This window comes from Cynoglossus semilaevis, chromosome 2, assembly GCF_000523025.1.
Source record: "Cynoglossus semilaevis isolate Cse_v1.0 chromosome 2, Cse_v1.0, whole genome shotgun sequence".
NCBI classification, from domain to species: Eukaryota; Metazoa; Chordata; class Actinopteri; order Pleuronectiformes; family Cynoglossidae; genus Cynoglossus; species Cynoglossus semilaevis.
The window spans coordinates 8,776,968-8,788,945 of NC_024308.1; the positions used below are offsets into that span (position 1 = coordinate 8,776,968).

An 11,978-nucleotide genomic window follows, 5' to 3' on the forward strand; every position below is an offset into this window, starting at 1 on the left:
CAAAGGAGGTGGTTTTCTGGTTATTTTCTGGTTATTCAACAACAACCTTTAAACTGTGAGTGATGAGGTAGAGCGGGGGATTTCCTGTGTGAAACACAAATCAAAAAGTGGTTTGCACGAAACCCTGAACCTATAACAGGATCGCATTTTGGAAAGGTAAACCTCAGCTCCAGCTGGATCCAGGAGACAACCCTGCACAGTGGTCTCTCCATGTTTTTGAGTTCCACTGTTGGGGATTTTGGCTCTTCTGAGAAAACCTGTGGTTCTTATGACTCAGTTACCCTGAACAAAGATGACTCTTTCAGCTCCATTTATAGCTTAAACTCATTTCTAAACAAAAATAATCTGTATAAAATATGTGTTCCTTATATGGCCAAGTACAGCATATTCAACAGTGAAGAATTGAATACAAAAATCGAATTAATTTAAAAATACAAAAACACATCATCAACACAACATCCCATCAACAGAAATCTAGAAAAGTACAAAAACTAACATCCCATCAACAGAAATCTAGAAAACACACAATATAGACCCAACTATGAAAACACATCATTCTGAATAATTATATATTAAAAAAAAGAAACTAATACTAATATCCCTTGTAATAATGTACTAAACAGAGTAAAAGTCTACAAATCTGCAGCTCTTTGTTTAGCTAATAACAAGTGGTATTACCATATTGAGGTGAACTCTATGCTGAGCCACATTTCCTAGGCCTATATATATGTATACACACACACACACACACACACACACACATATCCTTTCAGACACAATTAAGAATGTCTCTCAACGCTCGTCTCCTTCATGTTATTTTTATTCTGCTGCTGCTAGTCATGTGTAAATGTGCCTTTTGGATTTGTAATTTTAATGCTCGTGGGCTGCATGATGCTTAATGGCTTACAGAAAAAAAAAACCTGGTGAGTATATAAGCCTTTCCAGCTCTGAAAGGTTTAATCCAGCCATTATCTGCAGTCAGACACTTTTTCTGGCACACTGCAAACATTTGAGTGCTTTAATGTCGCGAAACCTGGTCTGCACTGAAATGTCGACAAATCGATAAAATGTTAGCTACAAAGGTCCAACCTCTACAGATCTAAAATAGTGAGAGCTGCAGTCGTTTGCGTTGACATGAAGTTTTTCACAATAAAACTTATTTTAAGATGTATAAACTCCTGACCATCACTGAAAATCTTAATTAGGCCCATCAGCACACAGAGAGGTAGGAAGGAGGGCTGGTCTGATGGCACCTGCAGCAGAACATGAGGACTCTTCCATGGAAATGGTATTCTGATGGCTGTGGCCCACTTTGGAGGGATAATCCCTAGATTTCACTCCAGTTAAACATCTGGGCGATGTGCTTGATAAACTAGTCAAGTCCAATGAAGCCCCAACATGCAGCCTACAGGACTGACACAAGACTGACATAAGATGTGGCTCTGGACTGGTGTCATCACACCTGGCAGCCAATGAGAGCTTTTAAGGTGGGATCAGAGATTGCTGCAGCGCTTATATGAACAAAAAATTGAGAAAGGTGCTAAACTTGATTTTTGCATTAATTTTAATCCGATGTACATTGTTGACATTGCTTCTTACTTCAAGTGTGAAATGGCACTTAAAATGCAGTTAGTTCATGCCAGCAAATCACTTTAGGAAGCACAAAGCACCTTTTTTCTTTAAAATGTTTGAAAACCAAATATGTTTGCTATGTTATTAGTATGCAATGCACCTATTTAAAAAAATACATGCATAATTTTATTTGAGAACAATTCTATGATTTGTATATATATAATGTATATATTACAGTATATAATTTTTTATATATTATTTTTTCTAATTAAACATAACTTTCAGAATTCAGATTAGAGGTTTAAGGGACATTTGTGTCCCTGGTTTAACAGTTTACAGCAGTTTGCAGCAGCAGTAGCAGCTGTAGCAGCGGTGACTGCTCACTACAGTAGAAATACTACAGCAGCCTCCGGTTACAAACTTTGGACCAATCAGAGCAGAGCTCGGCTTTTCAGCAGAACCACCAGAGGAAGAACTTTATCCTGGAGTCTTTCCACTGTTTCTCTGTCTCTTCCTGAACTGTTAACTGTATTTGCACACGTACACCTACTGACAAATGTCAGCTCTCTGTCTGTCTGTGAAGGAAACGTCCTGTCAGTGATATGACAATGTTGGGGATGTATGTGCCTGACAGATTCTCCCTGAAAGCGTCAAAGGTCCAGGATGGCATCGGTCTGTTCACGGCGAGACGAGTGAAAAAGGTTTGTAGCTTCGCACCGTGGCCAACTTGGAAACAGAGCTTTTAAAACAGACTGTTGTAGTTGTTAACTTCTCAATCCTCGATTCGAGACATTTGTTTTCTCGTTATTTTGTAGTTCAAGCTGGCGGGACGTAAGTGCCACGTAGCTACGCTCTCTGCTTCACTATGTAGCGAGAAACCAAGGGAGGTGCTAACGTCACTTCCACACACGCTGACCTGCAAGTGGAAATCATAACTATATACACAAACATGTAGACGTGCATTATTTCCCTGTCGCGGACTACACGGAGAATCAGTCTGTGACCATACAGATATTCATGTCTTAGTCATGTAGAGGCGTGTCAGCGGGGGTGGGTCCTCAGTGTTTCATTGGAAAAAGGCAGTCGATCTGTTCTTGTCGTGAAAGTAATTGACTGTGTGCAAAAGTCTGATAAATAAGGACTGACTCTAATACATCAGTGGCAGTAGCAGGACATGTTAGTCATTGGTCACATTCATCTTCTACAGCATTGCCTAATACATTTGAAGGTCCAAGAACTCACACCTGTCCATCACAGGGCCACGTTGGGAGGCAAATCTTTCACACTCACATTTTTACCACTACCATAACCTTTGTGTTTTTTTATGATGACATTGAAAAGTGTGACCTGTAGTGAGGTCAGCTCCTTTGTGTAACTGATTGAATTCACCTGAACTGCACTATGGTGCCCAGAAAGCCAAAGCAACTGCAAAAGCTCGAAGCCAAAGAAAAATGTAATACAACATTGACAAAACAACACAAAAGACAACCGTCTTTTACAACAGACCATCCACGAATCATGCCTTATGTTTTATTTTACCATCATGTGATCCTAACTGCTTTAACTGTTTGTCTTTAAGGGAGAAAAGTTTGGTCCATTTGCAGGTGAGAAGAAACTTCCCACTGAGCTCGACAAAAGCTCCGACACAAGGTTGATGTGGGAGGTAAATGCACTCAAGGACAGACACACATAATATATGAGAACTGTTAGGCCATCACAGTACTTTTGTGCCACAAACTAAAAATCTAAGCATGCAAGGCAAAGAAACTGCTGAGGACAAAGTTTTGTTCACTGAGTTTTGTTGGCCAGCTCTGCAGAATTTAGGTGTGGAAATTCAGAAAGTACAAAGAGACAAAAAGACAAGGATGGCGATGATTTACAGTCTCATCAGCTGCTGAAAATATTTTGATATCATGTTGGTCGAAATGTTTTTATAGTAGATGATAGTTCATTCAGAGTCATACAACTGGCTCCAGCAAACAGATATTTCTGCAGTGCTCTAACTGAAGATAATTGTTAGACATTTATGCCATGATTCCACAAATTCAAATTGTGATAAAATAATTCAAAGCAGTTATACACTTTGTATGGAACGTATTCAGACACAAAATCATTTGCCAAAATCATTTAAATTCATTTTTTTCCTCATTAATGTACACACAGCACCCGCTATTGACAGAAAAACACAGAATTGTTGACATTTATGCAGAGGTATTAAAAAAGAAAAACTGTAGTATTCAGTTTTTCATACCTGGATTTGGGGATCCTCTGCCATTCCCCCTTGCAGACCCGCTCCAGTTCTGTCAGGTTGGAGGGTAAACGTTGGTGGACAGATCAGATCCCCTGATTGCTCAGTTTGGCCGGATGTCCAGCTCTCGGAAGGGTTCTGGTCGTCCCAAACATCTTCCATTTAAAGATTATGGAGGCCACTGTGCTCTTAGGAACCTTAAGTGCTGCAGAAATGACCTGTGCCTTGCCACAATTCTGTCTCCGAGCTCGTCAGGCAGTTCCATTGACCTCATGATCCTCATTTGCTCTGACATGCACTGTGAGCTCTAAGGTCTTATAAAGACTGGTGTGTGGCTTTCCTAATCAAGTCCAATCAGTATAATCAAACACAGCTGGACTCCAATGAAGGTGTAGAACCATCTCAAGGAGGATCAGAAGAATGAAGAGTGTCACAGCAAAGGGTCTGAATACTTATGACCATGTGATATTTCTGTTTTTTTATTTTAAAACATCTGCAAAAATGTCAACAATTCTGTGTTTTACTGTCAATTTGGGGTGCTGAGTGTACATTGATAAGCCAAAAAAACCCTTAAATAAATGACAAAGAGTGAAAAAGGGGGTCCCAATACTTTCTGTACTCACTGTATCAAAGGCATAGGTTGCCCTAAATGCAATTGCTTCAGATAAGATATAAAAGCAGGGCGACGTGAACAGACGATGTCTGCTGATAAACTGCTGCTGTGTTTGAAATGTTCATGTCACTGATGAAGGCAAAGCACAAAGTCACAGAATATCACATTACCGCTGGGGCAGCAGTGGGTGCAACTCCTGCATCCTGTGATGTCATTGATTTTTCTTTACGGATGCTGTTGCTGCAGAGTGAGTGGTTTACAGAGCGATAGAAAAACCTCCTTCAGAATACTTATTAATACAGCAGCTGTTCACATGTTTGCAAACTTATTCTCTGTTGTACCTGCGCAGACATCTGTACTGTATAGTTACTTATCTGCTAATGCTACACTGTGAGCTGCAGACTTGGACATAACCACAGTGTTTTTATATGTGGGACGATTTTTCTTGACAAATGAAAAAGGAAAGCATCAGGAGATGAGAGAGACAATTATTCGTTTATATCGTTGCCTTCTTGGTCCAGGTTCGAGGCAGTAAAGGAGATGTTCTGTATATCCTGGATGCTAGTAATCCACGACATGCCAACTGGCTGAGGTTCGTCCACCAGGCACCGTCACAGGAGCAGAAGAATTTAGCAGCCATTCAGGTTGGTTTCTGCTCTAATCAATGTTGACTTCCAGGTTTACTTGCTGGTAAATATCAAATCATGCTTTTTCATGTTGTTTTTCTTTGTTAACACACTCTATTTCCTGTTATAAATAACAAGGACTTTTTAAAAAAAATATATACCTTCAGTAAATCTAGGATTTGATAAATATAGTTTACTTTATGCAAATTTCTGCATATTGTTATTGCAACAATCCTAAAGAAGGACAAATATGGTCCAAAATATTCTAGGAAATTTTCCAATAATGCTGTTTTTTTTAGAAATGATGCATCATGGGTCGGGACCGGAGAAACTGTTCATTAGCTGTGTACGAAAATTAAGCCAGATATAATGTCTGGCACAAAATCTATAGAAAATCTAAATTATATTAATTTTTTTAACAAGAAACACAAATAGTGTCCTAAGTTTCTAATGTGTAAGAAAAATATATTGACCTGTCTCTGTCACAATTAAAAAAAAAGTTGCTGGTACCTATTGTTAATTTCTTGTTAATCTTGTTAATTTCTTAAGTTGGTCGATGAAAACAAAATTCTTTTGTATTTCTCTACTAAATTGCTGCATTAGTAAACCAGTATAAAGAGTTCATCCTGTTTAGATCTGCTGCTTTTTGACGGCCTGAATGTTTCTCCTCATGTCACAGGATGGAGAAAACATTTTCTACCTGGCTGTGGATGACATTGACACTGACACAGAGCTCCTGATTGGTTACCTCGACAGTGATATGGAAGAAGAGGAGGAGGAGGAAGAGGAGGACGAGACTGACAAAGAGGAAGAAGAAAACAGCAAAGAAAGCAAACATCTAGTAGAAACGGGTAAAAAAACAAAGGCTGCATATTGTCAGCATAGATATCAGGCAGCATATTCACTCTGGAGGGGCCACAGGACACATGCAGTTAGCACTCTTGGCTTGCAGCAAGAAGATAAATGGTTTGCTGGTTTAATCCCCGACCTCTGTATGTTTTTGTGGGCCTGTAGACCATGGGATAAAAAAAGAAGACCACCCCTGTTTGCTATGTGAGAGCAGTTTTCCCAGCGAGGAGATTTTGGCTGCTCACCTGCAGACTTTGCACCAGAGACCGAGCACTGAGGAGAAGGAGTTCAAATGCAGGAACTGCGGCAAAAAGTTTCCCATCAAACAGGCCCTGCAGCGACAGTGAGTCCCTATAAAAATACACACATCACTTCATTTACACTTCATGTACGGATGTGCTTCTGACTCTGATTATTTTTGATTCTCCCTCAGTGTTTTACACTGTTCGGAATCATTGGATCCGTCCGGGGATTCCAAAGCTCATCAGTGCTCACTGTGCCACAACACATTCAGCTCAGAGTTGAGGTAAGTTCTCTCACATCGCTCTGAACATCAGTCCTTAAAATGACCATTTCACACCTATTAATTCAACACTGAGTGAGTCGCCTCTCTTACTTCATTTTTCCTTCTTTCAACTGTATGCACAGTTTTGAGCAACATAAAGAAGCCTGTAAAGGAGACGCCAGGTTCATCTGCAAGGCTGACAGCTGTGGAAAAAGATTCAAAAGCAAAGACGCTCTAAAGAAGCATAAAGTAAATGTCCACACAGGTAATAATATTTCCATGCTTTCAGGGACTGGCAGGTAAGATATGTTACTTTCATTCGTCATAGTTCATGACTTTGATGAAGGTATAGTGGTCCAACAGCTCTTGTTTGGAGTGACGTTAAATTATAAAAGTTTAAAGTGGGAATGATTTGGAGGTTTAAAAACAAGCTGTTTAACCACAAATATAAACAATAACCATATATATTTCAACACCAAAGATTTAATGGTAAGTGGTTGATATTAATATTGTTTTTTGCTGTAGCCAAATACTGTACAAATAAGACATGGTCAGGACATGGTTGCGTGATTGCCTCTGGTGTCAATCCCAGACATTCAACTTTATTTGCTTTGGACAGGGAGTGCACGGCGGAAACTCACCTGCAGCATATGCAACAGGAAGTGCTCTTCGTCACTGAATTTACAAGAACACAGGAAGGTAAGACCATGATGTTGCAGCTTGGACAAATACATCTAGAGACTTAACAACAATGTGAGATGAAAACATCAAATGTCAGAAACCAGTTCTACTTAAAATTAGAAAGAGTGGCTGCTGCATGAAGATTATTCAAATGTCTGGTCCAGTGTGTGCAAGAAAGCCAGAGTCATGACAAAAAAAGTCCAGGCTTTTTTTATCTGTGTAAATCACACAGGGAACAAACTCTCTCCGTGGGTCTGCTGCAGGATTTGATGGATGATACATTGGTGCTTTTCAGCCTGCTGTTTCACCGCATACTTTCCTAGGACAATGTGGTCGGAAGGTGGCCAGTTATAATATTATATTATTATATTATAATATTCTGTATATGCTTTGTGAATTAGCCCTGCTTCTCCCAGACCACTTTGGATGTTTATTTTGGCTCCGTGTCACTAACAAGCACCTCCTCGGTGATGGCCGGTGTGCCGGCGAGTTTTCTTCTTGTTGCTAAAACAACTGGGCTGCTGTGTTGGTTCTGTGAATGTGCTGCATGTATGCACGCATGCAAAGCTTGTACAAGATAAAGTATACGTGAGTGTAAATTCAGTCCTACTCCAGCCAAGAGTAACTGAGTGTGACACTTTTATGGCTGAAATATCTAATGAAACTCCAGCCTATGTTTGTGGAGCAGCTTTTCAGGAGAATGTTTGAAGAGCACACACTGATTGCACTCTTCTCCCTTCTAGCCAAAAAGCCCCGCCTCTGTAACCTATGAATTTGTTCTCGACCTGTTCCTTGGTGTCAAGTGGAGAGTATTTGCTGGGAGGACAAAGCTCTGTTACTGACTACGTCATGTCTGAATCCCCAACCTCATTGTACAGTACATATAAAAAGTCACCTGTCAAGAAATAAACAAAGCGTCCTGGGTGTCGGTTTTCAGACGCTGTACTTTTTTCAGCTATCTCCACTAAAAGAAGCATCAATGGGTTTTTTTTTCCTCAAGGAGATTTTTTTTTGTTAATGCTCTTCCTGACGGTTGTGGAACTGCAAAGCTTCGACTTCGAAAAGCAGTTATCTATATGAGTTGGCTGAACGGCTGCACAGAAGGCAGCGTGCAGGGAAGGGAAGAAGGTCATGCACAGTGTGGTGGAGAACTGTTAATGCCTGACCAGTGCACCAGGCAGTGAGGCATTAGTCCTGATCAAAGCATATTTCAGTGGACATGTTGGTTAATGAAGCAGAAGTAATAGCAAAGCCGTTGGGATTGGGTTTTGCAAGGAACATATAAAGGTGTGTGAATGTGGATTCAACATACAATGAAGCAAGAGTCCACTTTATGAACGCTGGCCAGGGGGGAGTGAAGCAAAGCAGCACAGGACAGTGATGTGTGGGAGGATTATATTGAGAACAAAAGAGGACACAGGTCACTGTAGGTCCAAGGATCCAGTGACGAAATGGTGCAAATGTGTTGCAGTGTCGTTCAGGGAAGAGTGTGGACAGGCGTTAGGATAAGTGAGGAGATACAGAACAAACACAGACACAGACAGGGTGGTGAGGGAAACTACGGAGAGGTGTTCAGTGGCTTCAGAGCAAGGAGGAGCTGGTGAAGATACAGTTAACAGAAAGAGTCAGTGACACATGAAGAATGTAAAGGTCAAATGATTTAGTTTAAGGAGGATTTCTGAGCTGCTGCTATTCCCTGAGCCTTTAAGGCACCGGGGTGTAAAAAAATATCAATACACTGAAATAATACGATGATGTTCTACAGGACTGTATCAATTTTTGAATTACCATTTAACATGCATACATTAATGGTGTTGGTTCATTTTTGTCTTGTGTTGTATTTAAGACTTTGAGTCAAACATTTTTTTTCATTTGTTTATCAAAAAATTCCTGCAAGTGCTTCTAATTATTAATTATTCTCTAGAGATTACAAATGTAGATCCCTCTGTTCCAGTTTTAGTAATCTGATGTTAGGCCTGTAGAAAGGATGATGATAGACTATTTACATACAATAAAATGTAAATAAAATGTCTGTAAAAAATCCCTCAATATATCACCGTGCCTATAGTATTGCAGTATATCACAAAATATCATATGGTTGCCCCTGTATCATGATAAGTATTGTGTCGCCAGATTCTTGACTTCTGAAAATACCATAAAGAAAGGCAAAATGTTCAACCTTCATTGTCTCTTTTGTTGCAGGTACATGAAATATTCGACTGCCACGCCTGCGACAAAAAATTCATCTCTACCAATCAGCTGAAGCGCCACATGATCACTCACTCAGGTACAATAGTTCTCCCCTGAAAGCATTTCTCAAGTACTTTTACTTGACACTCCCACCGACGCACACCTCTCTTTGCTCACTCAGAGAAACGACCGTATACTTGTGAGATCTGCAACCGCTCCTTCAAGCGTTTGGATCAGGTGACGGCCCATAAGATCATTCATAGAGAGGACAAACCTTACAAATGTAAGATGTGTGGGAAGGAGTTCGCTCACCGCAATGTCTACAAAAACCACAAGAAGGTAATGGCCTGGGGAAAAAACATGTCTTTCTCACTCTCTCTTACAAAGAAAGCAGCATTTTAATCTAATTTGAACTCATTTCTGTTGAAGACTAGATCAATGGTCTGCCCACACTGTTAGCCTGTAACAAGACAGACTGTCTCATCAGTGTTGGGGTGATGAAGCAGGATTAGGGAAACTTAGAATGGAGAAATTAAATGTGTTTTAATGACTTATATTGTCTCTAATTGCACTGTGGGAGGAAACCAGAGAACCTGAAGAAAACCCATACTGACACTGGGAGAAAACACGGGGGAAGAACCAGCTCAGGCTGTAAGGCCAGAGCCTTTAACTCTCCCTTCACTGTGGCCCAAGGTGTAGTTTATGGGCTGCTATCTCTTGTGCGTTTACCCATGACATTATTGGCTACATTATGGGTTTTTAATAGAGCTTTTCACATTACAATAGGTTTAAACATGATGACTGGTAAATCACTTGTAAAAATAATTTATGTTTATGGTCTTTTGTGTATACTCCTATTTTTACCTTTGTGAGTATATATTTTTACTAAATGTTGATATTATAGCTACTGATGTGTTATTTCTCTTATTTTTTAATATTTCTAAGCATGTTTTTGATTTGTCTTTGTTTAAAAGAACCCACAGACCTAAATCCCCCACATCCACATCTGGCCCCTCACAGTGTTTACTTTTGGGATTCAGGTGTCACCCTGACAGACTGTAGGTCACCAATGAAAGAGAGGGAGGATAGAGGAGAGGGACCAAAAAGACCGGGAACACTTTGAACCTAAAGCCTCACGAGTTCCTTTGTTCTCATCAAGTCAAAATACTAAATTGGCTGTGGATTATTTTTTATTACACACACACACACACACACCTTCATACTCTAACTCCGGGCGGGTTGTGTTTCTGCAGACGCACTCAGAGGAAAGACCCTTTCAGTGCGAGGAGTGTAAAGCCCTGTTCCGCACCCCCTTCTCTCTGCAGCGCCACCTACTCATCCACAACAGTAAGTTTTAGTGTCTGTTTCACTTGTGTGTTAAATTGTGAACTTAAGTGCCAACAATAACAGACTCGGTATATCACTTTAATTTTACAAAGTTATGTTTTATTGAGTCAATCGTCCCACTGTTTGTCTCCTCAGTTGTTTGTGTTGTGTTTCTCACAGCGAGAACAAAAACACAACTGAAATTTCACACTTCATGGATGTTTAGCTGAAATTGTTCTCAGACCATCATCGTGTCATAGAACTGCTCAAAGTGTCCGCTGCTGTCTGTGCCTAAGGTCCAGCAGGTAACAGAATTATGAACAGAACAAACTTTTCTGTCCATCCATCCATTTATCCATACTTCTAGCCCCCATCCTCCCCCTCCCTTCCCTTTTCCCTCCCTTCCTTTTTATCCTGTCAAGGGTCATTGGCAGAGCTGCAGTCAGTCCCACTGGTCATTAGGCAGAGGCAGTGCACTCCCTTGACATGTCACCAGTTAATGACAGGACCACACTTACAGAAGAACAAGCATTCACGCTGACATTTACACTCAGTGCCTCAGTTACTTTACCTTAAATCTACATGTTTTCAAAATGTGGTGGGACTGGAGTACCCAAAGAACCCTCCCACCCCCCACCCCCAACACATGTGTAGAACACACAAACTCAATAAAGAGAAGCTATCTGTAAAAGCAGGTTCGCAAACTGCTTGAACATCTTGCTGCCAGGGTTTGGTTTTAAAAACAAATTCTTTGTAAACAATGTTCCACTGCCCCCCTCTCATGTGATGCACAGGCAGCTAAGTCTGCAGAGCAAAAGCAGATGTTCCACTGATGCCGTCTCTGCTCACAGGGTCCTCTGTATTCTTAACAACAACAACATAATATCATTGTCTTTTGTTTAAACTGATGGTTTGGGTTTAAGTTGCACTTTGAGAGGTCACTGGTGGATTAGAAAAAAAAAAAGAAGAAATACTTTGATTCATTTATGAACAGGTCCACTAGCTCCAAAACAATATGGTTTTTAAAAAGCCAAAGCTTCACTGATAAAACACTAAAATGACATTACATAACCAACATGACTGAAAACCAACCATAACGTACTCTGTACAGTGTGTCACTCTTTACAAAGTCATTTAATAATTAAGTATTATTTTAATTGTGGAAAAGCCTGACTGTCTGGGGTCAAACATTCAGACGTTAGTGCTAAATTGGCTTTCTCACTGTAAGAGCTGCAAAATGCAATATCATTGTTTTAAAAGATAGAGCAAAGCTAAGCGCAGCTATATCTCATTTAGATAGGAACCTGAAACAATAGATGTAGGTGTAGGGTGTCTACTGATGTGCAAGTTCAGCATCTATTATTCAAG

The 11,978-nt window shown here is 40.2% G+C and overlaps 1 protein-coding gene across 1 annotated transcript in view; it reads left to right on the forward strand.

The window, feature by feature from the left end:
- The first annotated feature begins 1,922 nt into the window (after positions 1–1,922).
- prdm5 (PR domain containing 5) overlaps positions 1,923–11,978 on the forward strand; it is a 25,146-nt gene continuing 15,090 nt past the window's right edge. The window contains exons 1-11 of the mRNA XM_008335462.3: positions 1,923–2,273; positions 3,152–3,235; positions 4,955–5,077; positions 5,739–5,910; positions 6,074–6,251; positions 6,342–6,434; positions 6,557–6,678; positions 7,033–7,112; positions 9,297–9,381; positions 9,466–9,623; positions 10,538–10,631. Coding sequence (XP_008333684.1) covers positions 2,175–2,273; positions 3,152–3,235; positions 4,955–5,077; positions 5,739–5,910; positions 6,074–6,251; positions 6,342–6,434; positions 6,557–6,678; positions 7,033–7,112; positions 9,297–9,381; positions 9,466–9,623; positions 10,538–10,631 — 1,288 coding nt within the window. The 5' untranslated portion in view covers positions 1,923–2,174. The remainder of the gene's footprint in view (positions 2,274–3,151; positions 3,236–4,954; positions 5,078–5,738; positions 5,911–6,073; positions 6,252–6,341; positions 6,435–6,556; positions 6,679–7,032; positions 7,113–9,296; positions 9,382–9,465; positions 9,624–10,537; positions 10,632–11,978) is intronic.